This window comes from Mobula hypostoma, chromosome 1 (assembly GCF_963921235.1).
Source record: "Mobula hypostoma chromosome 1, sMobHyp1.1, whole genome shotgun sequence".
In the NCBI taxonomy this organism is placed as follows: Eukaryota; Metazoa; Chordata; class Chondrichthyes; order Myliobatiformes; family Myliobatidae; genus Mobula; species Mobula hypostoma.
In genome coordinates, this window is record NC_086097.1 from 237,822,285 (window position 1) to 237,846,742 (window position 24,458).

The 24,458-nt window shown below is 41.6% G+C and overlaps 1 protein-coding gene across 1 annotated transcript in view; it reads right to left on the minus strand.

The window, feature by feature from the left end:
- Window positions 1–24,458, minus strand: part of csmd3b (CUB and Sushi multiple domains 3b) — a 2,345,756-nt gene that overhangs the window by 874,164 nt on the left and 1,447,134 nt on the right. The window contains exon 7 of the mRNA XM_063066157.1: window positions 23,479–23,556. Within this exon, the coding sequence (XP_062922227.1) occupies window positions 23,479–23,556 (78 nt within the window). The remainder of the gene's footprint in view (window positions 1–23,478; window positions 23,557–24,458) is intronic.

Below are 24,458 nucleotides of genomic sequence, written 5' to 3' on the forward strand. Positions count from 1 at the left end.
CCCCCCTCAACTCACCCTCCTTCCCCCTCATCTGGTCTCACCCATCACCTGCCAGCTTGTGCTCCTCCCCAGAACGTTATATTTCACTTCAGTCCCATTCCGTTCCAGAGGAAAGATATTTATTCACATGCATAGATATTCCCTTTTCCTGGACTACACCACTGAAACTTATGACATCAGACTGATAAAATCGGCCCTAGACACTAAATGCTGGCTCCATAAAAGTTGCAAGCACTGGCTTGGAAAGTGTCACTGGGAAAAAAGCAGACTAAATAACAAACCACCACCATCCTCACATCCCCACTCATGAAAATCCTTCATACTGATGGAACATACTACACGGTGCTGGGATCACTGTTGATGAACGTTGGTGTAAATATTGGGAAACTGCCTATCAAATATGCAGAAGCAAAGTCCGAGGATGGAAGGAAATTGGAAGTTTTGATGACAAAGAATACTGTGCGCAAAGAAAGTCAGTTAGGCAGGATCGGAGGGGAAAATCAGGGGGTCGGTTGCTGTAATTGGAGAGAGACAATCACAAGGGCAGAAGAAAGGATCATAAGGAAGAAACAGTTAGAGCAGAGAATGACTGGTCAGGGATAGAAATGGCTGGGGGGGATGGGAGGCTGTTTTGTGACCAAGAAGGATACACCTGGACTCTACACTTAAAGAACAGTGAATGTTATGAAATCATATGTTAGATATAAACGTGCTAATTACAGCTGTGGGGAAATCCAGAATGTTTTGCATAAACATAGGCATCAATTTAAGCAAGGAGGAAATTAATAGAAATCTCTGTCTTAAAGAGGCCTCCATTGGTTGGGGTTGACCATGTATACTACATCCTAGCAGTCTATGTGATACAATGGCAGTACGATATGGAGAGCAAGCTGTTGCCCATGCAGCAGGCACACCCGCCCCCCGACCTCCATGTAGCTGAAGAACCAAAGGAACGGCAGAGACCTATACAGTTTGGCACTAGTGGTCTCATAGGAGGTGCCAATCAGCCTTGAACTCAATGGAGGACTGCCTTAGGAAGCACAGCTCCAGATTTTCCCTCAGAGTTTACTTCCGAAGCCTTCCCCATGTGTGTGTGTAGCCGCAACGCAGCAGAGGTTTGAAGTCAGAGTATTCTTTCTCTCCGATGAGCTGCCAACACCATCTGCCTCACTTAAAAAGTTGTAGAACTAAATTTTTAAAAATTCTGTTACTAACAACAAATAGCTTTTATGTAGAAATTTCTAGGTAACAAAATGTCCCAGTGCTCATGGTTAGCCAGCATACCAAATGGGGAGATATTACAATAGCTTTGATCAACGCAATTTATTTCAAGAAACACCTTAAAAGGATCGGGTTGTGGTCCTGGTGTGGAGAAGTTTAAATCGAAGATTGAAAGGTACATTTATTTAGTGAGTATTAAATAGAAAAGAAACAAAACTTCAGATGTGGAGATGGAAAAGCAAAAAAAAACAGAAAATACTGAAAGCACTCAGCACATCAAGCAGTAGTGGGGGGAGAAAAAAAGGCAAATAATTCAGCTCTTTCATCAGAAATTAAGCAATAAAATACTGTAAGGGTCTTTTTAAGTGGTAGACTTGGAGAGGGTACTGAGAACAAAGGGAAGGTTTGTAGTCATAGAATCATAGAAAAGTACAGCACAGAAACAGGCCCTTCAGCCCATCTAGTCCATGCTGAACTATTTAAACTGCCTAGTCCCTGTAATGGAGATCAGACCAAAGCTTTCAATGTTATTTAGAAAAAATGGTAGTTTGATATCGAACACAAGAAAAGAACAATATTGAAATAGCAATCCAGTTCTGCTCCCCAAGCTTCCACTTCCATTCTCCATCATATTCCAACCACGCTATCTTTGGTCTCCAGAAGTGCCTGCATCGGCTTGAGGAATGACACCTGCAGCCTTTGGGACTTAGTAATGATGTTAACATTTTCAAGAAATTAACCCTGAGTTCATAGTTTGCAGAAGGGTTTGGAGATGACAGTTCTGCTACTCCCAAATGGAAGGGGAAGGCAAAAAGAAGTCACACACTGGACTCCAGAACTGATAGTGTTGGGATTGGGGTGCATGATAGGGGAGAAGATGGGAAGAGGAAGAGGAATGTGAAAATAATTGTAAGCTCCTCGTTTCACTGAATAAATTGAGAATTCTATAAACTGCGCAAAAATTCTGACAGGACAAACATTTGGGCTTTGGAGTAGATGCGACTAAGGAAACTGCAAACATTACATTTATTTCCAGAATTTATTCTATATACGTGCATATGGTTACTTTGGTCATGTCATGAAGTTTCAAGAGTTCATCTGTCCGTTTAGTGCTGAAGAATATATTCACTTTACAGGAACTGGAAGTACAAACAATAAAATTTTAAGCCTTTCAGCAACATACAAATTGTCCAAAGTGAAAATGAACGAGACCTGGGCTTAATTTGGAGTATTGTATGCAATTTTGTTCACCTACCTACAGGAAAGATGTAAATAAGGTTGAAAGAGTACAGAGAAATTTACGAGGATGTTGCCAGGACTGGAGTACCTGAGTTATAAGGAAAGGTTCAATAGGTTAGGACTTTACTCCTTGGAACATAGAAGATTGAGAGGAGATTTGATAGAGGTCTGCAAAATTATGAAGGGTCTAGATAGAGAAATTTCGATAGGTACATGAATGATAGGGGTATGGAGGGCTATGGTCCTGATACAGGTCAATCGGAGTAGGCAGGTTAAATGGCTTGGCATGTCTCGATGGACCGAGGGGCCTGTTTCTATGCTATACTTTCTTATGATTCTATACTAAGCCAATTTAACAAATTCAATAAATAGTGAAACAACTAAAATATTCTCAACTACTAAAAAGAACTGCAGTACTAATTCCATTAGCTACTCCTAGACACAAATTCAGAGAATCCTGGAAGAACTCAATGGGTTTGGCAGCACCCATGGAGAGAAAAAGAGAGAATTCCTCAGATCAAAAACGCTTCAATCTTCCCACAGACATATGCCAGAAAGAGTTAGTCCCTGTTGGAGGAGAGGATTTTCTCCTTCCCACCCACTTATCAAGGAAAAAAGCTCACATATTACTGATAGAATGTTACTTATTCATTTTAAAGAATGAAAGTCATTAATAAGCTAAATTCTCTTTCATCTTCAAAATATATTGATAACCCCTACCTTAAGTTATTATAGTACAAAATGGAATATTAGGTAAATCAATCAGCTTGAATTGATTTATCAAATATCTGGGCCCTTACAAATGTCAATGATCCCTCCCAATCTCCTTAAGCCTGACAATCAGGCAGGAGGTACAGTAGCAATTGGACAAGGCCTATTGGGATGGGACAGAGCTTCTTCCCCTAGGCCATGAGACTACTGAACTCCCTGCCACCACCCATGTCTCACCCCCTATGAAGTGCCAGAAGCATTAAACTGTTTACTTTTTAACATATGATGTAAATGTACCTTATTATTTGTTAATATATTTGTGTTAATAATACTTCATGTGTTGTGTGTGAATTTTACGTACTGTGTCGTGCACCTTGGGCTGGAGGGACGTTGTTTCATCTGGCGGTATACATGTGTATGGTTGAAATGACAGTCAGCTTGAACTAGAACTAGAAATTATTTGTGCATCAATAAACTAGAGGCATAAGATGCTGGAAGGTGAGAAGTGGGGGTAAAATCACTGTGGTGGGAGGGACATTTGTTTTACAAATGGTAGCACAAAACAGAATTGAACAGCAGGTTGAGAATTTGAAATTCAAGGCTTGGTTGGCTGGCAAGTTCAGGTATAATGATAAAGACTTGTTTTGAGATTGGATGAGGGGTATCAGTGTTCTGGATAAGGTTAGATGTTTGAACATTAGCAGATGGAAATTACCCAGTACAGTGTTAGAAACTAACAAAGATATGAATGACATGAGTTTGTAGTATGTGGACCAAGGCAGAGGCAAAAGCAGAGAAACACAAAATTTTAAGATGGTGGCGAAAGACATATTGTGAAATTTGAAGTTCAAATGAAGGCTTAATGGGAAACTGAGTCTACAAGTAAAGATTTAGAGACTACCTTTATTTGCACATGTACATTGAAACATACCGTGAAATGTGTTGATGGTGTCAACGACTAACATAGTCAGAGGATGTGCTGAGGGCAGCCTGCAAGTGTGGCCATGCTTCCAGCGTCAACAAAGCATGCCTACAATTTACTGACCCTGACCTGTACATTTTTGAAATGTGGGAGGAAACTGGAGCACCACAAGGGATCCACACAGTCACTGGGAGAATGTACAAACTTCTCTCAGGCAGTGGCAAGAATTGAACTCAGCTTGCTGGCTTTATTCTACCTGCTATGCCCTCAGTTTTCTTCACCTCCAGCCAGTGGCAAGGGAAGAACATAACTGGTGAGCCAAGAACTTCAATTTTTAATAATAGGAGAAAAATTGTGCTTGGCTTTTCAGAGGTAGTAATAAAGGTCAAGAAAGAGAGTGGGTACATAATGTTCAGGCACATAGCAAGATGTTTTCAGATAACATAATTGAAGGGCAGCATGCAGATAAAAAATTCGGCCATGGTGGAAGATTATCTTTTCATAGCTGGATAAATAAGGAGAGAAGCTAAGGCAAAGGAATTATTTTTAAATTAAAAAGAAGGCAGCTGTTGGAGCAGGGTATCACAGCACAATTCCAGCCACAAAGGACTGTGGTTCGAATCCTGATTATGTCAGTTCAACCAGTGTGACAAGTTAAAAGCTTAATTAAAGAGCTTATCACACGGAATTCTGGGGAAGGAGCACAGATCTTGGAAGTGAAATGTGTTCAAAAAGTTTGGAGCCTACAGGGTACCTATGAATGATGCAGTCATTTGGAAGGAAATAAATTTTGAGTGTTTTGTTTATGAGAGATGTTTTGCTGAAGAATAAATTTGAAACAGATCAGCAAGAATGGGGGCAAAAGGGGAAATAAGATGGAACTCATTTCTTGGGAAACAAGGCAGCACTTCTGACAGACTATGTGATGTAAAATTACCGACAAAAGATGAGTTCCTAGCTGGGTATTGGAGGGCCCGGATAAATGGACAGCCAAAGGCAGACAATTAGGAATTTATTATAAATACCTTGGTAAATGTCTGAGGAAATTATTTTTTTCTGCAGGAGGAAGTGGATTGCATGGATCTCCTATGTTCAAGCCTAGTTCAAGCGCTATTGTATTAGAGAAAATCACAGGAGGGAAGGTAGGGAAGTCATTGGGACTGCTCGCCTGCACACTGTGGCTATTAAGAATGTTGCAGAAGAGATGGTGGAAACATGCATCAATTTTTTTCAAATTTGCTAAACTTTAGGAGGGTGCCAGGAAGTGGTCAAAATCACTCCGGTATTTAAAAAGGGAAGACAGAAGAATTAAAGATTCACATTCATTATTAGCAAGATGCTGGACACAATAATCAGACAGGAAATAATAATTAATTTAGGAAAGCAGAAATATAATCAAATCCAGTTGATATATTTTTAGGAAAGGTTCAGCACGTGGTTGGGTGTCAGGGTGGTGATAGGGCTCTACAAAAGGAGGTGTAATGTGCTCCATCCCTGCAGGTCACCCTTGGGCGAGGTGTAGCACGTGCTTAGCCCCTCCCGATTAGGGCCACATGAAGCCATGGCAGCAGGTGGTGGATGGTGGTATGAGTAGCTGATGCATATCGCAAGTCCTAGTGATGCCACCACTGATGCCAGGCAGACAATCTCTGAGGAGCATTCAGAATGGCTGGGGTCCCCCATCTTGTAAGGACACTGCCCAGAAGAAGGCAATGGCAAAACACTTCTGCAGAGAAATTTGCCAAGAACTATTGTGGTCACGGATAGAGAAAAGAATAAGGAAAACAGCATGATGGGGGCTCTTCTCCACAGGCAATGATCAGATTAAAGAGAATTAGATAGACTATGATCACCCACATCATATGACATGGCAAATAATGATGACGATGATATCATGTGTGATGAATTTGTCCAAATTCTTGAGGATGTGACAGTGAGAGTTAGCAAAGGGAAACCTGTTGATGGAATACATTTTGATTTCCAAATGAAGGCATTTGACAAGATGCCATATAACAGTCTCATGCATAAATTAAGAGTGCAAGGTAAATTTGAGGAACTGTATCAGTGTGGATTGAAAACTGGCTGGTAGGAAGAGGATTACATGAGTGAAGGGATGCAACTAACGGAGTAGCCCAAGGATTGGCTCTTAACCCTCAGTTGTTTCCTAATTACATCTTATCACCTGGGGAGGAGGGAGACTGAAATACAAGGTTTCCAAAAATTTGCCAATAATACATTTGTACATTAAGGTATTTAAAGGGGAATGTTGTGATGACGATATTGTGATTCATCTGTGGGGTATTGATAGGTTGATGAATAGAAGAAAACTAGGCAAACAGAAACACCAGAGATTCTGCAGCTGCTGGAAATCCAGGAAAATACCTACACAAAATGCTGGAGGAACTCAGAAGGTCAGGCAGCTTGTATAGCAGGGCTTTTCAAACTTCTTTTTATCCCATGGAATTCCTACCATTAACCGTGTACTCCAAATTGGGAACAGCTGATTGATGGAAATAAATAAATGTTTCAGGCGGAAACCTTTCATCAGGACTGGAAAGGAAGGGTTGAAGAAACCCAAGTAAGAAGGTAAGGGGAGGGGAAGGAGTACAAGCTACAAGATGACTGGAGAAACTATGTGGGTGGGGGAGGGGGATGAAAGTAAGAAGCTGGGAGGTGATAGGTGGAAGAGGTAAAGGGCTGCAGAGAAGATAAAGGAGTCTGATAGGAGAGAAGAAAAGGAGGGGGGGGGCACCAGGAGGACATGATAGGCAGGTGGGAAGAAAAGAAGAAGTAAGGGGGGTGCCAGAGTGGGGAATTGAAGAGAGAAGGTGGAGGGTGGCAAATTACCAGAAGATGGAGAAATGACTTTTATGCCATCTAGTTGGAGGTTACCTAGAAAGAAGATGAGGTGTTGCTCCTTCAACCTGAGAGTGGCGTTATCACAACAGTGGAGGGGTCCATTAATCAACACGTCGGAAATGGAATTAAAATGGTTGCAGATGGAGTGAAGGTGGTAGACAAAGCTGTCCTCCAATCTATGTCGACTTTCACCAACATAAAGGAGGCTGAATCAGGAGCATTGGCTGCTGTAGACAACCCCAACAAATTAACAGGTGAATTGCTGCCTCACCTTGAAGGACTATTTGGGGCCCTGACTGGAGTTGAGGGTGGAAGTGATTGAACGTCAGCCACTTGCAGCGTTAAGTGCTGGAGGGAGATTGGTGGAGAGGGACAGATGGGCAAAGAAGTCACGGAGGGAGTTATCACTGTGGAAAGTGGAGGGGGAGGAGGGTAAAATTGTGTTTGGTTGTTGGATCCTTTTGAAGGAGGTTGAAGCTGTGGAGAATGATGTGCTGTATGCAATGTCCTCATTATAGTAGCTGTCACTAAAGAGGTAGTGCTGAGAAAACAGATGGATGTTATTTACTTGGATTTCCAGAAGGCGTTCGATTAGGTTCCACATAAAAGACATCCATAAGTTAAGGATGCATAGAGTTGGGGGTGATATACTAGCATGGATAGAGGATTGGTTAAAAAGGATTGGATAGAAAGTAGAGAGTTGGGATACATGGGTGTTACTCTGGTTGGCAATCAGTGGTGAGTGATGTGCCGTAGGGGTCGGTGCTAGGCCCACAGATGTTCACGATATCCATTAGCGATCCGGAAGAGGATAGTGTATCTAAGTTTGCCGATGATACTAAACTGAGTGGAAAAGCAAATTGTGCAGAAGATACTGACAGTCTGCAGAGAAATATAGATAGGTTATGTGAGTGGACAAGGCTCTGCCAGATGGAGTACAATGTTGGTAAATACAAGGTCATCCACTTTGGAAGGAAAAATATAAGAACAGATTATAATATAAATGCTATAAAACACAGCATGCTGCTCTGCTGAAGGATTTGGGAGTGCCTGTGCATGAATCACAAAATGTTGGTTTGCATGTGCAGCAGACTATCAAGGCAAATGGAATGTTGGCCTTAATTGCTAGAGGGATTGAATTTAAGAGCAGGGAGGTTATGCTGCAACTGTACAGGGTACTGGTGAGGCCACACCTGGAGTACTGTATGCAGTTCTGTTCTCCTTACTTGAGGAAGAATATATTGGCTTTGGAGGCGGTCCAGAGGAGGTTCACCAGGTTGATTCCAGAGATGAGGGGGTTAGATTATGAGGAGAGATTGAGTCGTCTAGGACTGTACTAGTTGGAATTCAGAAGTATGAGAGGAGATCTTATAGAAACATACAAAATTATGAAAGGGATAGATAAGATACAGGCAGAAAAGTTGTTTCCACTGGTAGGTGAGACTAGAACTAGGGGACATAGCCTCAAGATTAGGAGGAGTAGATTTAGGATGGAGATGAGGAGGAACTGCTCTTCCCAGAGAGTGTGGAATCTGTGGAATTTTCTGCCCAATGAAGGCGTGGAGGCTAAATCAGTAAGTATATTTAAGACAAGTTTGGATAGATTTTTGCATATTAGGGGAATTAAGAGTAATGGGGGAAAAGGCAGGTAGGTGGAGATGAGTCCATGGCCAGATCAGTCATGGTCTTATTGAATGGCGGAGCAGGCTTGACGGGCCAGATGGATTCTTCCTGCTCCTATTTCTTTTAATGTCTTGCAAACCCTGCCAGAGTTGACATGCATCCAATGCCAACTTCAACCTCACTCAGAATTGTCTCTTTGCTCTCCACAAGTCATAACTCGTTCTCTTGTGCAGACCTGGGTCACTAGACAAAAATGCCACAGATCTAGCCCTCAGCAGGTGACATACCTCCTGGTTCGCCCACATTTTATAGCAACCGGTTGGGAAGGGGTAGCCATGGGGGTCAGTAGGCTTATAAAATATATTAGTCAATAGTTTGCCTCCAGAGATGAAGACAGAGAAATGGAGAAAGATGAGAGATATGTCAGAAATGGTCAAAGTGAATGTAAGGGCAGGGTGGAAGTTGGAGACAAAATTTATGAAATTAACAAACTCAGCATGGGTGAATGAAGCAGCGTCAATATAGTTGTCAACGTAGTGCAGAAAGAGTTAGGAGCATAGAGACATAGCCACTGATAAGGCAGGCATAACTGGAGCCCATGGCTTCACCTTGAGCTTGAAGGAAGTGGGAGGACCTCAAAGAGAAATTGTTGAGTGTGAGGACCAGGTCTGCCAGATGGAGGAGGGTCATGGTGGAGGGGATCTGGTCGGGTCCGTAGCTGAGAAAGGAGCAGAAAGCTTTATAGCCTACTTGATGGGGGAATAGAAGTATAGAGGGACTGGACATCCAAGGTGAAATGAGCTGGATAAGGCCAGGGAATTGCAAGTTGTTGAGGAGGTTGAGTACATGTGAAGTTGTCTATCTAGGTGAGAAGATGCGAGGCAGGAAGGGGCAGAAACAATGGGCTTACCTGGACAGTCAGGATTGTGAAACTTGGGTAGGAGGTAGAAATGAGCAGAGCCATATAAGGGAACTATGACATTGGTGTCAGTGGATGGGTGATCTCCAGAGTTGATGAGATTGGTAGTGGTGTCAGAGACAATGTTCTGAAGGACTTGACTGTTGTCCTTTTCAAGGGATAAGTAAATGGTGACGTCTGAGAGTTACCAGTCAGCCACAGCATGGTAGACACTAGTCCGCCAGTCTACAATGGCACCCCATTTGTCAGCGGGTTTTATAGTGAATTTGGAATTAGTGCGGAGAGTGTGGAGGGCAGTGCATTTAATTTTCAAAGAGAAGAGAGGAGTGCTGAAGTTGAAATGGTTGATGTCTCATCGGCATCTAGAGATGGAAAGATCCAGAGCAAGCGGGTGTGCAATAAGAGAAGGAGGATTGGAGACAGGGGAAGGGGTCATCAGTCTGGGTTGTGGAATCCTCTTGATGATCCTGACTGGGGTGGTTTGCAAGGGGTAAGTAAGAGGAGGTGTCTGAGAGTTGCTGACCAGCTGGTCCTGAGTGGTCTCCTTTTCAGGGGATAACTGAGATGAGGTGAATTTGAAGTAGGCAAGTACAAAGTCATACAGTTGGTTAAGAGGAATCAAAAGGCAAATTACCCTCTAAATCAGGGGTTCTTCTCCACAGACCCCTCAGTTAATGGTATGGCTCCATGCCATAAAAAATGTTGGCAACCCCTGCTCTAAGTGGAGAGGAACTGGAAATGAGTGAAGCTCAGAGCGATCTATGAGTTCAGTGCATCAATCACAAAAAGTTACAGGCAGGTCCACTAAGTGATTAAAGTGGGAAAATGATATTATGATCTTTATTCAAATGGATGGACATTTGTTAACGTTCCATAGCGTGTTGGTGAGGTGACACATGTAATACTGTGAACAGTTGACTTCATTATACTTCACTAGGATTTTGCAGAGATTTGGCATGTCAACAAATACACTCAAAAACTTCTATGGCTGTACCGTAGAGAGCATTCTGACAGGCTGCATCACTGTTTGGCATGGAGGGGCTACTGCACAGGACTGAAAGAAGCTGCAAAAGGTTGTAAATCTAGTCAGCTCCATCTTGGGTACTAGCCTACAAAGTACTCAGGACATCCTCAGGGAGTGGTGTCTCAGAAAGGCAGTGTCCATTATTAAGGACCTCCAGCACCCAGGGCATGCCCTTTTTTCACTTGTCAGGTAGGAAGTACAGAAGCCTGAAGGCACACATTCAGCGATTCAGGAACAGATTCTTCCCCTCTGCCATCTGATTCCTAAATGGACATAGAATCTTTGGCTATTACCTCACTTTTTGAATGTACAGTATTTCTGTTTTTGCATGGTTTTTAAAATCTATTCAATATATACGTATACTGTAATTGATTTACCTGCTTATTTATTATTACAAACGTGTATTATTTATTATTATTTTTTCTCTGCTAGATTACCTATTGCATTGAACTGCTGCTGCTAAGTTAACTAATTTCACGTCACATGCCAGTGATAATAAACCTGATTCTGATTCTGATTCTACAAAAGGATATAACTGCTGTGAAGGCAGTCCAAAGGACATTCACCATCCTACATCCTCAGGTGAGACCCTTGTCCTATCAAGAGAGCCTTGAAAATTTGGGTGTATATTCCTTGGAGTTATGGAGACTGCTAGTTAATCTTATTCAAATAAGTAAGATCCTCAAGAATCTTGTCAGAGTAAATGTTGAAATGTTCGAGCTAAAGAGAGAGTCATAAACCGGGGACATACTGTACTGTAGGTACAAAACAAGGGGCGAGTTATTTAAAACTGTGGTGCATAGAAATATCTTTGCTTGGGGAATTCTCTAAGGGAGGCCAGATTATTAGATATTTTTAAGGTGCAGAGAGATAAACGTTTGAAAGATAAAGAAATTGAGGGTTATGAGGAACTGACACAGAAGAGGCCATGATCATCCATGATCATACTGAATGCTGGGACAAGCTAGCTTTGTTCTCTGTTTTCTTGTAAATAAATTCTGCTGTCCTTGTTGCATCCCTGTCTCTTGTCCATCACTCCAAACTTGCCTTGTTCCTTATCTTATTCACATCTTTTACTTTGTCTCCTCTGATCCCAAAGCATATTCTTAGTGAGGGGGAGAAGCCACCAGCCCATTGGTTTGGAGTCAAGGTGAGCAGGAAAGATGTATGGGGATGGGGCTGAAAACTGGAGTAACAATCATAAAAGACCATGAAGGACCTTAAAAGGTGAACTGGTTGAATCCTTCTCCATTACTGTTTTGAAACTAATACTTTCCCACCAGCTCTATCCTTTTTTTCATACCTATCTTATGTTTTGAGATAACTATAAAAAAGGATAAATATATACTTTACAGTAAATTATTAAATTGTGGGAATGTAATTAAGGGAGCATTAGGCAGGAGTTAGGGAGAGTTCATTGGGAAATGTTGTTTTTGGGTAAGTTCACATCTGACATGTGGAGGTTATTTAAAGACCAATTGCACAGAATACAGGTCAGGTATATTCTCATAACAGGGGGTGACAAGAATGGCAAGGTGAGGAATCCTTGGATGATGACAGCAGTTGTGAATTTAGTCAAGAAGAAAAAGGAAGCAAATATAAAATTAAGGAAAATACAATTGAATAGGACTCTTAAGGAATATAAAGAATTCCAAAAGGAAATCAAGAAGAGAAAGCCAGGAGAAGCTGTGTTACGATCTTGTCCAGTAGGGATAAAGAGGATCCCAAGGCATTCTATACACATATTAGAGCAGGGAGAGTGTAGGACCACCCAAGAATAAAGGAGGGAGAGTGTGCTTGGAGATAGTGGACCCTAAATAATTGACATTCACCAATGAAACAGACACATCGGATAATGATTCAGCAAGGGCATTTTGCAATAAAGAAAAATGTTTAGGGTCTCATGAAGAAAATGGGCCTGATGGGATATACCCCAGGTTATTAAGAGAGGCACAAGGTGTGATTTCTGCGATGTTGACAAATATCTTTGTGTCCTCTCTTATCACAGGTAAGGTCCTGAAAGACTAGTAAGTAGCTAACGTTTATCTTTCTTTCAAGAAAGCAAAACAGAAAATATGAAGTCTAGGAAGCTAAAATTGATCAAGACTCTATAAAGAATCCCAATAACTAACTAAATTCCAATTCCTAACTAAAAGGAAAATTGATGAAGGAAAGTTGGTAGATGTTGTCCACATAGACATTAGCAAGGTCTTTGACAAGGACCCGCATGGGAGATTGGTCAGTCAGTTGGCAATCAGGATGAGGTAATAAAATAAATGTGACATTGGCTGCACAGGAGAAGCCAGAGAGTGGTAGTGGATGGTTCGTTTTCTAACTTGGAGGCCTGTGCCTAGACGTGCGCCGGGCCACATGGATAGGTGCCGGGTCTGGTGTTGTTTGTCATCTATGTCAATGATCTGGATGATAATGTGATAAGTTGGATCAGCAAATTTGTGGATAACTCCAAGACTGGAGGTGTAATGGACACCTATGGTGGTGAGAGTATGGAAAGAGTTGCTGATGGAAGTGGTGGATGTGGATTCGATTTAAACATTTCAGAAAATTTGGATAGGTACATGGGTGGGAGAGGTATGGAGGGCTATGGTGTGGGTGCAAGTCAATGGGATTCATAGAACATAGAACATAGAATAGTACAGCGCAGTACAGGCCCTTCGGCCCACACGTTGTGCCGACCCTCAAACCCTGCCTCCCATATAAGCCCCCAACTTAAATTCCTCCATATACCTGTCCAATAGTCTCTTAAACTTCAGTAGAGTAATAGTTCAGCCCAGACTTAATTAGCTGAAAGGCTTTATGTGCTGAGGTGTTCTATAACTAAAGGAAATAGGGATAATCCTAGAAATTATAGACAGGCAAATCTCAGGTCAGTGTTCAGGAAACGATTAGAGAGGATTTCTGAGCATTTGGAAAAGCCTGGCCTAATTAGGAACAGTCAGCCTGGCTTTGTGAGGGGCAGGTAATTTCTTCATTAACGGATAAACCTGATTCTGCCATGGGTCTCAATTGTGGAATGAGAGTAGGAATGGGGCCGGGAGAGGGTAATCATGGTCGGGAAAAGGGGAAAGGAGAGGAGAAGGAGTGGGAAGAACTAGAGATACATTCTGCAGTGATCAATAAACCAGCTGCTTGGAATCGAATGACGTCGCCTGGTGTCTCAGGGATGGGTGTATCTGCACCCATGCCATCCCCCGCCCTGGTAGTTCTTCTCTGCCACCTGTCCCACACTAGTCCCTCGCTATTCCCAACTTTCTTTGTTCCCGCCAGATTTATAAACTTCATGTTGACTGTACCATTCAAAAGTGTTAGGCACCCTAGCTAAGTCAGAAGGCACGGGATTCAGGGAAGTTTGGCCAGGTGGATTCAGAATTGGCTTGCCTGCAGAAGGCAGAGGGTGGTGGTGGAGGGAGTACATTCAGATTGGAGGGTTGTGGCTAGTGGTGTCCCACAAGAATCTGTTCTGGGACCTCTACTTTTCGTGATTTTTATTAACGACCTGGATGTGGGGGTAGAAGGGAGGGTTGGCAAGTTTGTCGATGACACAAAGGTTGGTGGTGTTGTAGATAGTGTAGAGGATTGTCAAAGATTGCAGAGAGACTGTGATAGGATGCAGAAGTCGGCTGAGAAGTGACAGATGGAGTTCAACCCGGAGAAGTGTGAGGTGGTACACTTTGGAAGGACAAACTCCAAGGCAGAGTACAAAGTAAATGGCAGGATACTTGGTAGTGTGGAAGAGCAGAGATCTGGTAGTACATGTCCACAGATCCCTGAAAGTTGCCTCACAGGTTGATAGGGTAGTTAAGAAAGCTTATGGGGCGTTAGCTTTCATAAATTGAGGGATAGAGTTTAAGAGTCGCGATGTAATGATGCAGCTCTATAAAACTCTGGTTAGGCCACACTTGGAGTACTGTGTCCAGTTTTGGTTGCCTCACTATCGGAAGGATGTGGAAGCATTGGAAAGGGTACAGAGGAGATTTACCAGGATGCTGCCTGGTTTAGAGAGTATGGATTATGATCAGCGATTAAGGGAGCTAGGGCTTTACTCTTTGGAGAGAAGGAGGATGAGAGGAGACATGATAGAGGTGTACAAGATATTAAGAGGAATAGATAGAGTGGATAGCCAGCGCCTCTTCCCCAGGGCACCACTGCTCAATACAAGAGGACATGGCTTTAAGGTAAGGGGTGGGAAGTTCAAGGGGGATATTAGAGGAATGTTTTTTACTCAGAGAGTGTTTGGTGCGTGGAATACACTGCCTGAGTCAGTGGTGGAGGCAGATACACTAGTGAAGTTTAAGAGACTACTAGACAGGTATATGGAGGAATTTAAGGTCGGGGGTTATATGGGAGGCAGGGTTTCAGGGTTGGCACAACATTGTGGGCCGAAGGTCATGTAATGTGGTGTACTATTCTATGTTCTATGTTCTATACTGTATATATGTACCTACATAGTAACTTTTCACAAAGCAAATGAATATGAATGAAAGCTGATGTTTAAAAATGAATGAAAGGTGAGCACTCATGGAGATAAGATACTTGACTACTGTTACACTCCTTTCTGCAACACTTACAAAGCTCTCCTTCACCCAGCTTTTGGAAAGTCAGATCATTCTTCGATCCTGCTTTGGCCAACGTATAGGCAGAAGCTGAAACAAGAGGCAGCCATAGTTAAAGCTGTGGTCCAACTAATCGCCCTCCGTGCTGCAGGAATGCTTTGATGACGTCAACTGGAATGTCTTCTATGATGAGGATATTTTCGAGTCACTGATGGAGTCACATGCTTCATCCAGAAGTGCATCGATAATGTTGTCCCCCACAAGTCAGTCAGGGTCTTCACGAATCAAAAACCCTGGACCAATAGTTCCATGCGAGCAGCACTTACAGTGCGACATCGAGCTCAGGAAAAGCAGCTATGATCTGTGCAAAGCTATCAAGGCTGCGAAACAACAATACAGAGACAAGATTGTGTCAAGATTCACAATGCACATGTGACTTGTGACGAGGGCTGCATTCCATCGCAGACTGCAAAGCCAAACGTTGTGGTGCCACCAACATCGCGGCCTCTCTCCCAGATGAGCTCAATCACTTTTATGCAAACAACAGGAATTCTGCAGATGCTGGAAATTCAAGCAACACACATCAAAGTTGCTGGTGAACGCAGCAGGCCAAGCAGCATCTATAGGAAGAGGCGCAGTCGACGTTTCAGGCCGAGACCCTTTGTCAGGACTAACTGAAGGAAGAGTCCCCGTCGAAGAGAGGATCTAAACTTCTTCGGTGTAGGCATCACCGGAAGAGGCTTCGCAGTAGTGAATTTAAACGCAAACAACAGGAATTCTGCAGATGCTGGAAATTCAAGCAACATACATCAAAGTTGCTGGTGAACGCAGCAGGCCAAGCAGCATCTATAGGAAGAGGCGCAGTCAACGTTTCAGGCCGAGACCCTTCGTCAGTTAGTCCTGACGAAGGGTCTCGGCCTGAAACGTTGACTGCGCCTCTTCCTATAGATGCTGCTTGGCCTGCTGTGTTCACCAGCAACTTTGATGTATGTTGCTTCAATCACTTTTATGCTCGGTTTGATGTCACTAACTCCAGTCTCCGAGGAAAGCCACCGCTACAACCTGCAACCTGGTCATCTCTGAGGCTGAGGTCCGCAGATGTTTCCAACGAGTGGACAGTCGCAAGGCTGCGGGACCAGACGGCATCCCAGGGCGAGTACTCAGGATCTGCACAGCTCAACTGGCAGGTGTGTTTACTGACATCTTTAATCTCTCCCTCTCCCAGTGTAGAGTGCTCTCCTGCTTCAAATTATCCACCATTGAACCAAAAAAGACCAAGGTAACATGCCTGAACAATTGGCATTCTGTGACACTAATCTCAATAACAAGCAAATGCTTCGAAAGGCTGGTCAAGGACTACATCTGCAGCTTGCTACCACTCAAAATGGACCCCTAAGATTCGCCTACTGACACAACTGATTGACAGACAACACAATAGCCACTGCTCTACATACCATCCTCACACATCTGGAGAAGAAGGGTGATTATGTGAAAATGCTGTTCTTGGACTACAGTTCGGCATTCAACACCATAGTTCCATCCAGGCTCAATAAGAAGCTCAGAAACCTCGGCCTTAACCCTGCCTTGTGCAGCTGGATCCTGGACTTCCTGTCAGATCGCCAGCAGGTGGTAAGAGTGGGCTCCCTCATCTCCACCCCTCTGACTCTCAATACAGGAGCCTCTCAGGGCTGTGAACTGAGTCCTCTCCTTTACTCCCTGTATATCCATGACTGCATCACCACCCACAGCTCTAATCTGCTAATTGAATTTGCTGGTGATATTACACTGATTGGCCTTATCTCAAATAATAATGAGGTGGCCTTCAGGGAAGAAGTCATCTCTCTGACATAGTGATGTAAAGAAAACAACCTCTCCCTCAATGTCGTAAAAACAAAGGAGCTGGTTGTGGATTACAGGAGGAATGGAGTTGGGGCTAACCCCTATTGACATCAATAGATCTGGGGTTGAGAGAGTAAACAGCTTTAATTCCTCAGCATCCACATTACTGAGGACCTCACGTGGTCTGTACACACCAGCTGTGTGGTGAACCCAAATCCTAAGAACTTTCTACAGGAGCACAATTGAGAGCATCTTGACTGGCTGCATCACTGTCTGGTATGGGAACTGTACCTCCCTTAATCGCAGGACTCTGCAAAGAGTGATGCAGACAACCCAGCACCTCTGTAGTTGTGAACTTTCCATGATTCAGGACATTTACAAAGATGTGTGTAAAAAGGGCCTGTAGGATCATTGGGGACCCAAGTCACCTCAACCACAATCTATTCCAGCTACTACCATCCGGGAAGTGGTACTGCAGTATAAAAGCCAGGACCAACAGGCTCCGGGACAGCTTCTTCCACCAGGCCATCAGACTGATGAACTCACGCTGATTTGGGTATACTCTTTGTTACATTGACTCTTCTATTTATTATAAATTATTATAAATTACAATGATTGCACATTGCACATTTAGACGGAGATGTAATGTAAGATTTTTACTCCTCATGTATGTGAAGGATGTAGGAAATAAAGTCAATTCAAATTTGCAACTAAAGTGCATCGGTAAGGTTGGGGGATTGGGGTGATTGGTTTCAATGCCATGCCAGGGGTGGAAGGGCAGGCACGGTGAGGCCAGATTAGTTGAGATTAATAAGGGACATACATTTCAGCTATCCCCACATAGTTGTATTGGGAAGACATCATTATGCCCTCATTGATCAACTGTGGTCATTCCCAGGACAACTTGGTTGATATTTCCTCTCAATGCTTTAAAAGAAGCATTGCATGGGAATGAATTTGACTTGCTCCCCCGCCCCCCCGAATGAAGCTATAGTGATGTGCCCAGTTGAATTTCTGAAGGCAAAATCCCCAGATTTAATCATTATTGCTCCTGAAGAAATTATAATTTCCAACAAGAAAATGCTGAAGCAAACATTGTGCAGTTGAATTTCCAGACAAGTATAGCCAAAGTGATTACACACAAAGGCTGTATCCCTGTACTCATGCTTTTCTTAATGGTTTTTGAGCCAGCAACTGTGCTGTGAGAAGTTCCAAGAATCAGTAGGCTGTTACAGGACAGGCAACATGGAGAACTGAAGAATGGATTCATGAAGAAATCACCGGTGAGATACTGTGTCTGTCAACAATTAGATTTATTCATTAAAGCTGTTAACTGAACACAGATTTCCCTCAGAAAACAGCAACGTATTGCTGATCTTTATTTAATGGGTAGCAATTAATATTGATAATGCTACGACATGGGAAGTCACCTTAAAACTATAAGCAGATAACCTTAGCAGTGCTTAGGACATCATTAGCCTCCCTAGTAATTGTCACTTTTAACAGGACCTAAGGGAGAAATAGACTACAATGGAACCAGATTTCATGAGTATACAAGCATATACTGTTAGCTTACAAATTCAGTGCATCTCTGGTCTCCCACTTACCTCTCTCCTTGGACTTGACTTGAATTCTGTGAAAAAGTGAAAATCTCCAACTGACACACACATCAGAATCAATGTGTATGTTCACTGTTTTCCAAACTGAACCTCTCGGCCCAGACTGACCTCAATTAATCAGGACAGTGCACGAAGACTCAGTGTTTGGGTCACTTCTCACAGACACAGCACCCTAGCCCATTAGTTTTCTGATTCCTTAAACCCAGTCTACCCACATTATGACAGTAACACAACCACATGGATCACCCCCAGTTGGTGTTATTGCACCCTTTCCAAGGCCATAAGATCCTTCATGTATGCAGAATTGTACAAAATAGTCCAGCTGAATCAAACCAGTGACTTATATATGAAAACAAAACCTTGCCTTACTGGCTTGTGTAATCTGTGGCACTCTATATATGGTCACAATTCCAAACATCTTTTTAATAGCATCAAAAGTATCTGCTACTTTGAAAGATTTGTGTAATCGGAGTATGAACTTTCTTCACTTTTTTGTCCTTCATAAAACTTTTTCACTTACCGTACATTGGCTGGTTCCTTCCTGTCAAAATCCATCACTACAAACTATTTGCAATAAAGTTAATCTGCAATACATTACCACCCACCCCCCACTGAAATTGACTCACACCCTTCAATGTTTATATCTCGACACTTGGTGTTTTGTGTATTGTCTTCCAATTGAGCAAGGCAATGCATGAAAATATCCTTGCCCTGATGTTGAAAACTGTAGGGAATCACATACACATCAAAGTTGCTGGTGAACGCAGCAGGCCAGGCAGCATCTATAGGAAGAGGCGCAGTCGACGTTTCAGGCTGAGACCCTTCGTCAGGAATCACATATGTAGTTTATGGTACCTTTGCTGAAGAAAGTGCTGCTCTATAGACGCAAGAGATTCTGCAGACGCTGGAAATCCAGAGAAAGACACACAAAATGCCGGAGGAACTCAGCAAGTCAAGCAGCATCTATGGAAGTCAGTGAACAGTCAGCATTTCGGGCTGAGACCTTTTCTCAGGACTTGCTATTTATGCTTGTTCTTGGATCTTACCTTAAAAGCTGAAAGAGGTTAATGGCTTAAATAGGTAAAATTGGAAGAAATAAATTTAATTCAAATGCATGTAACCTTCCATTTTGTATTCCTTCTTCTTCTCCCATCTCCCCATACTGACTTCTCCCCCCTTCCTTTCCAGACATGATAAAGAGACCAGACCTGAATCTTTGCTTATCCCTCTCCTCTCCATAGATGCTGCCAGAAATGCTAAATTTCTCCAGCACTTTGTATGTGTTACTCTGGATTTCCACCATTTGCAGAATTCATGTATATGTAACTGTTATTAATAATAATAATAATAATAACAACAAACTTATTTATAGAGCACTTTTCATACAGATGATGCAGTTCAAAGTGCTTTGCAATGGAATAAAAGTACATATATGAAAATAAAAGACAAAATAAAAACAAATATAAATATAAAAATAGAAGATAAAACAAAAGTTTGTTTAAAGCAAGATTAAATAAAAAAAGGTTTTGAGCTGGTTTTTCAAAGTGTCACCTGAGTCTGCATCCCCTATAGTTTTGGGTCCTGAATTCCACAGTTTGGGGGCATAGTTCAGAAAAGCTGACCTTTTGAGAAAGATTGTTTAAATTCAAGAGAGTGATGGAAGGAGAGCTGAGAACTTGAGCAGGATTAGAAAACAAAAACGATTTTGTGATGTATTCTAGTCTCAGACTATTGAGAGATTTAAAAAACAAATAAGAGAATGTTAAAATCCCTTCTGAAAGATGTAGGAAGCTAATGCACATTAGCTAGTTTGGGAGTGATATGTTCCCTCGTCATGTTTTTTTTTCTTGCTTCTCCATCTCCTTTCCTTCAGACAGGTGATAATTACGTGTACAATTAATTCTCCTTCTCTAATTCCAAGTTAATCATATTTTGTGGAGGAATGGGAAATTGGGCATCTCACAGGGAGTTCAGGATGTGCTTAAAGGACCTGACGCATGAAACACAATGATCAGATGCAGGTTCCGGAAGGAAGGCTAACAGATGCAGTTTTTCATTGTAAAGAGTCAGAGTGTAAAATAGGCAAGTTTGATGCAATTTGACTCAGTGCTAGTGAGATGACACCTGAAGCATTGCATACAAGTTTTATCTCCATATTGTAAAATAGGATAGTATTGCATAGATTCCTGGGATAAAAGGTTTGATGTATGAAGAAAAGGTTAAGCAGGTTAGGCAGTTAACCACCAGAGCAGTTAAGATTAACTGTGATGTTACTGTTAGGTGATATTATCGGTATATTGGATTAAAAAAATACAGATAGTAAAAGTCTGAAATTAGGAAAGCAGCAGGTCAGGCAGCATCCTTGTACAGAGAAGCTGACACCAGGCCTTTAATTTTAATTAAATCTATATCAGTCTTTGACTTGAAGCATTAACTGTTTCTCTTTCCACAGATGCTGTCTGAACTGTTGTGAGACTCCATCATTTTCTGATTATAATGTATTTCATCATTACTATCGAGCAAGATAATGATACCAAATTCAATAGGAATTGTAGTTTCTGAAAGAAATATAGAAAATATTTTTTTTCTTTCTCGGAATATCAAGGACAAGGAGGCAGAGCCCAAGAACAAGGGGTTACTCATTTAGGACACTGACATTGAGGATTTTCTTTTGTTAGATGATCATCTATCTCTGGAATTTCCTAACTCAGAAAATTCTGAAGGTAGAGTTCCTGAATATATCAAAGCAGAGGATGCAGAGCAGATTTTCCAACCTTTTCATACCATGGACCAATACCATTAAGCAAGGAGTCCATGGACCTCAGGTTCGGAGACCTTGGCGTAGGGGAGGATTTGCAGGAAAATGACACTGAGCCCAAGACTGGATCAGCCATGATCTTGCTGTATGATGAACAGTTAAGTGGCCAACTCCTACTCTTGCTTTCTACATTCTCATGGGCCATTCTGCTACCTGTGTCAGTACATAGCTGGTGTATGATAGGAGTGGGGGAGGAGGTTTTTGTTGGGGAATGGGTGAGTTAAGGGCTCTGAGACAATTTGGATCTGTACATCTTCAAAATATGATGCTCATCAGCCAGGATATAAATTCTTCTCCTTGCTCCCATCAAGGAGGAGGTACAGAATCCCAAAGGCGCACTCAGTGTTGTAGGAACAGCTTCTCCCATCCGCCATCATATTTCTGAATGGACCATGAACCCATGTACTCAACTTCACAACCTTCTGTGCTCTCATTTTGCACAACTTATTTAATTTAATTTATATATATCATTGTAATTTACAGTTTAAAAATATATGTATTGTACTGTACTTCTGCCTCAAAGTAACATATTTCACGACATATGCCAGTGACACTAAACCTGATTCTGGTACAAATTTTCGAAGTTATACTAAACATGGTGGGAGGAATGTGCAGAAATTGTATCCCAGAATGTTGCCAATCTTTATTTGCTGTAGAAATTCAGGAATGTAGCTCAACAGAAAACATTTTGATGTGGCAAATCTTAGTGACTTTAATGTGCCTAATTCAGAGACACCCATGACACAAACTCCTACTTCCATGCTGGACAGTCGTGTTTGGAACAGTAATCTTTCTTCTTTGTTTCCTTTATTCATTGGATAAACTTTCAACCCTTGGGAAAACTGTACTCTAGTGATGAAGGCAATGTACCTTAACAACAGCCACTTGCTTTTATTCTGAGCTTTAACACAGTAAAGTGGCTCACAGTGCTTCACAAGTGCATCACAAAACAAAATTTCACATGATGATACAAAAGGAAGTACTTTAAAATAAGACTTAAAACTTACAAAAAGGAGTATGTTCTACACAGGAAAAACCTTGATGAGCCAGGGATTTAAGGAGAAACTTTAGAGATTAATGCAAGATCACACATGTTTGAGAGATTAAAATTGGGAATACACAAGATGTGGAAAATGGAGGGTGAAATTCTGATATGAGTTGTAATGTTGAAGGAGACTGCAAAATAAAACAGAGGCAAGTCCTCGAAGAGATTTCAAGACACAGATGAAAATATATCATTTAGTCAAAATCCAAAATGAGCCCAGGCTGCTGGGTAAGTGGAAAAGTGTGAGTGCCAATGCATTTAACTGCCTAGGATGAAGTAGATGGAAGTACAAGAAGGGACTAAAAAGCACATTGGAATAATCTAGCAGAACAGAAACCAAAAACAATCTTTGTGTTCCGGTTGTGGATGAGTTGAGGTATAAAGGAGACAGGTGATGTCATAGAAGCAGTTATTTTTTCCCACATAAACTGTTATCAGCAGGTCACCTTGGCAACGAATTAAGATGCCAGTCAGAATAAAGATCTGATACAGATTCAGAGACTTGCCAGAGAAAACATTGGAGTCGTCACTTATCAAAACAAATACTTAGACTATATACATTTACACCCAACTGCCGCGATATGAGGTTGGTCTCAAACCGTAATGACAAAAATGACAAATTTTGCTGCGTCAAGAGATTCACACAAAATGATTTCCCATCATGAACATTAATTACATTTCCATGCTGTGTCCTGTTTCCTGACTTCTGACGTGGGCTTTCATGCATGAGGAGTGATTGTCAACGCAAACACAGTGTGCCCTATGCCTCATGCAATATAAACATGCAAGAATGATTTAAAAAGTCAGACCTGATTTGTTCATAGGTTTGGATGGGTACTTTTATAACATTTGCCCCAATCTGGCTCCAAAATAAATAAGCCACTTTCCGTGCCGAAGATGAGAACAGTAAGGATACCCATGCATACTGTCACAAAGCCGTATCTATCACAATGACTTGCAACAAAACAAGGAAAAAAGCACAGAAAACGCATACAAGAGAACACATCACAAATGACACAGACTTATTTCACTATTCCTCTAGAAAAGGTAACAAAAAGGTAGACTCACAGATAGAAAACTTGTTGCTGTTGTCTTTCCCTGGGAACAATTTAACTCCTCTAGATTTAAAATCTATGGATTTTTTCACTATTTAGAAAAACAAACAAAAATACGCATCAGAAGAAACAATTTAATGTAAAACTAATTTCCTTTAAAAGAATCTTGTTATTTAATACTCTCCAGTGTTGATGTGATGCACTTCAATGCAAGGAAAATATATAAATCATAACTAGCATTACACCTATTTATTATAAAAGCAGTGAAAAAATGTTGCTCAATTCACTCTCAGTTTCCATATCGCATCATTAAACCAGGCTTAAGGAACGATTCTGACGCTCAGCAGATCTGAAGTACCAAAGCAGAGCATTCTTTGAAAATGTAAATCCAGAAAGTGAAGATTCTCCAGTAAACACTGAGCAAGATTGTTTGAAAGCCTAAAACACTAAAAACAAACACACAAGTATTTTGCTCTGTTTACGTGAAGCAAATAGTATTCTGAATTAATGTGCTTAATTTAACTTGATAAAACCTAATACACAAATATTTTGTTGAGGTTCTCAAGAAGAACAAATGTATATTTAGTGCAGTCAAGTGTACTTGGTACCTTATTGGTTGAACTCAGAGCATTAAAGCAAACATGTCTAAACCCTAGAGGGAAATTTTCATCGACAAATTGACAACACCATACGATCTGGAAAATATACAAAGAGGCAATATCTTTAATATACTGGATTATTCATAAGCAGGATGTTTGTTCGATTTTGATGAACTTTCAGTGTGTTTGTAACTGTTTGTATTTTCTTATTTATTTGTTCTTTTCTTTCATTTTATAATGGCATTGAAGGAGAGGACGTTCAGCCGATGGAGTCTGTACTGGATCCAACAGAAGCAATCCCAGTTCTTTCCCTTTCTTCCTTATACCTTGCAACTTATTCTCTCTCACACATGTCTCACATCTTCCCTATTATTAATACACCTGATAACATTTG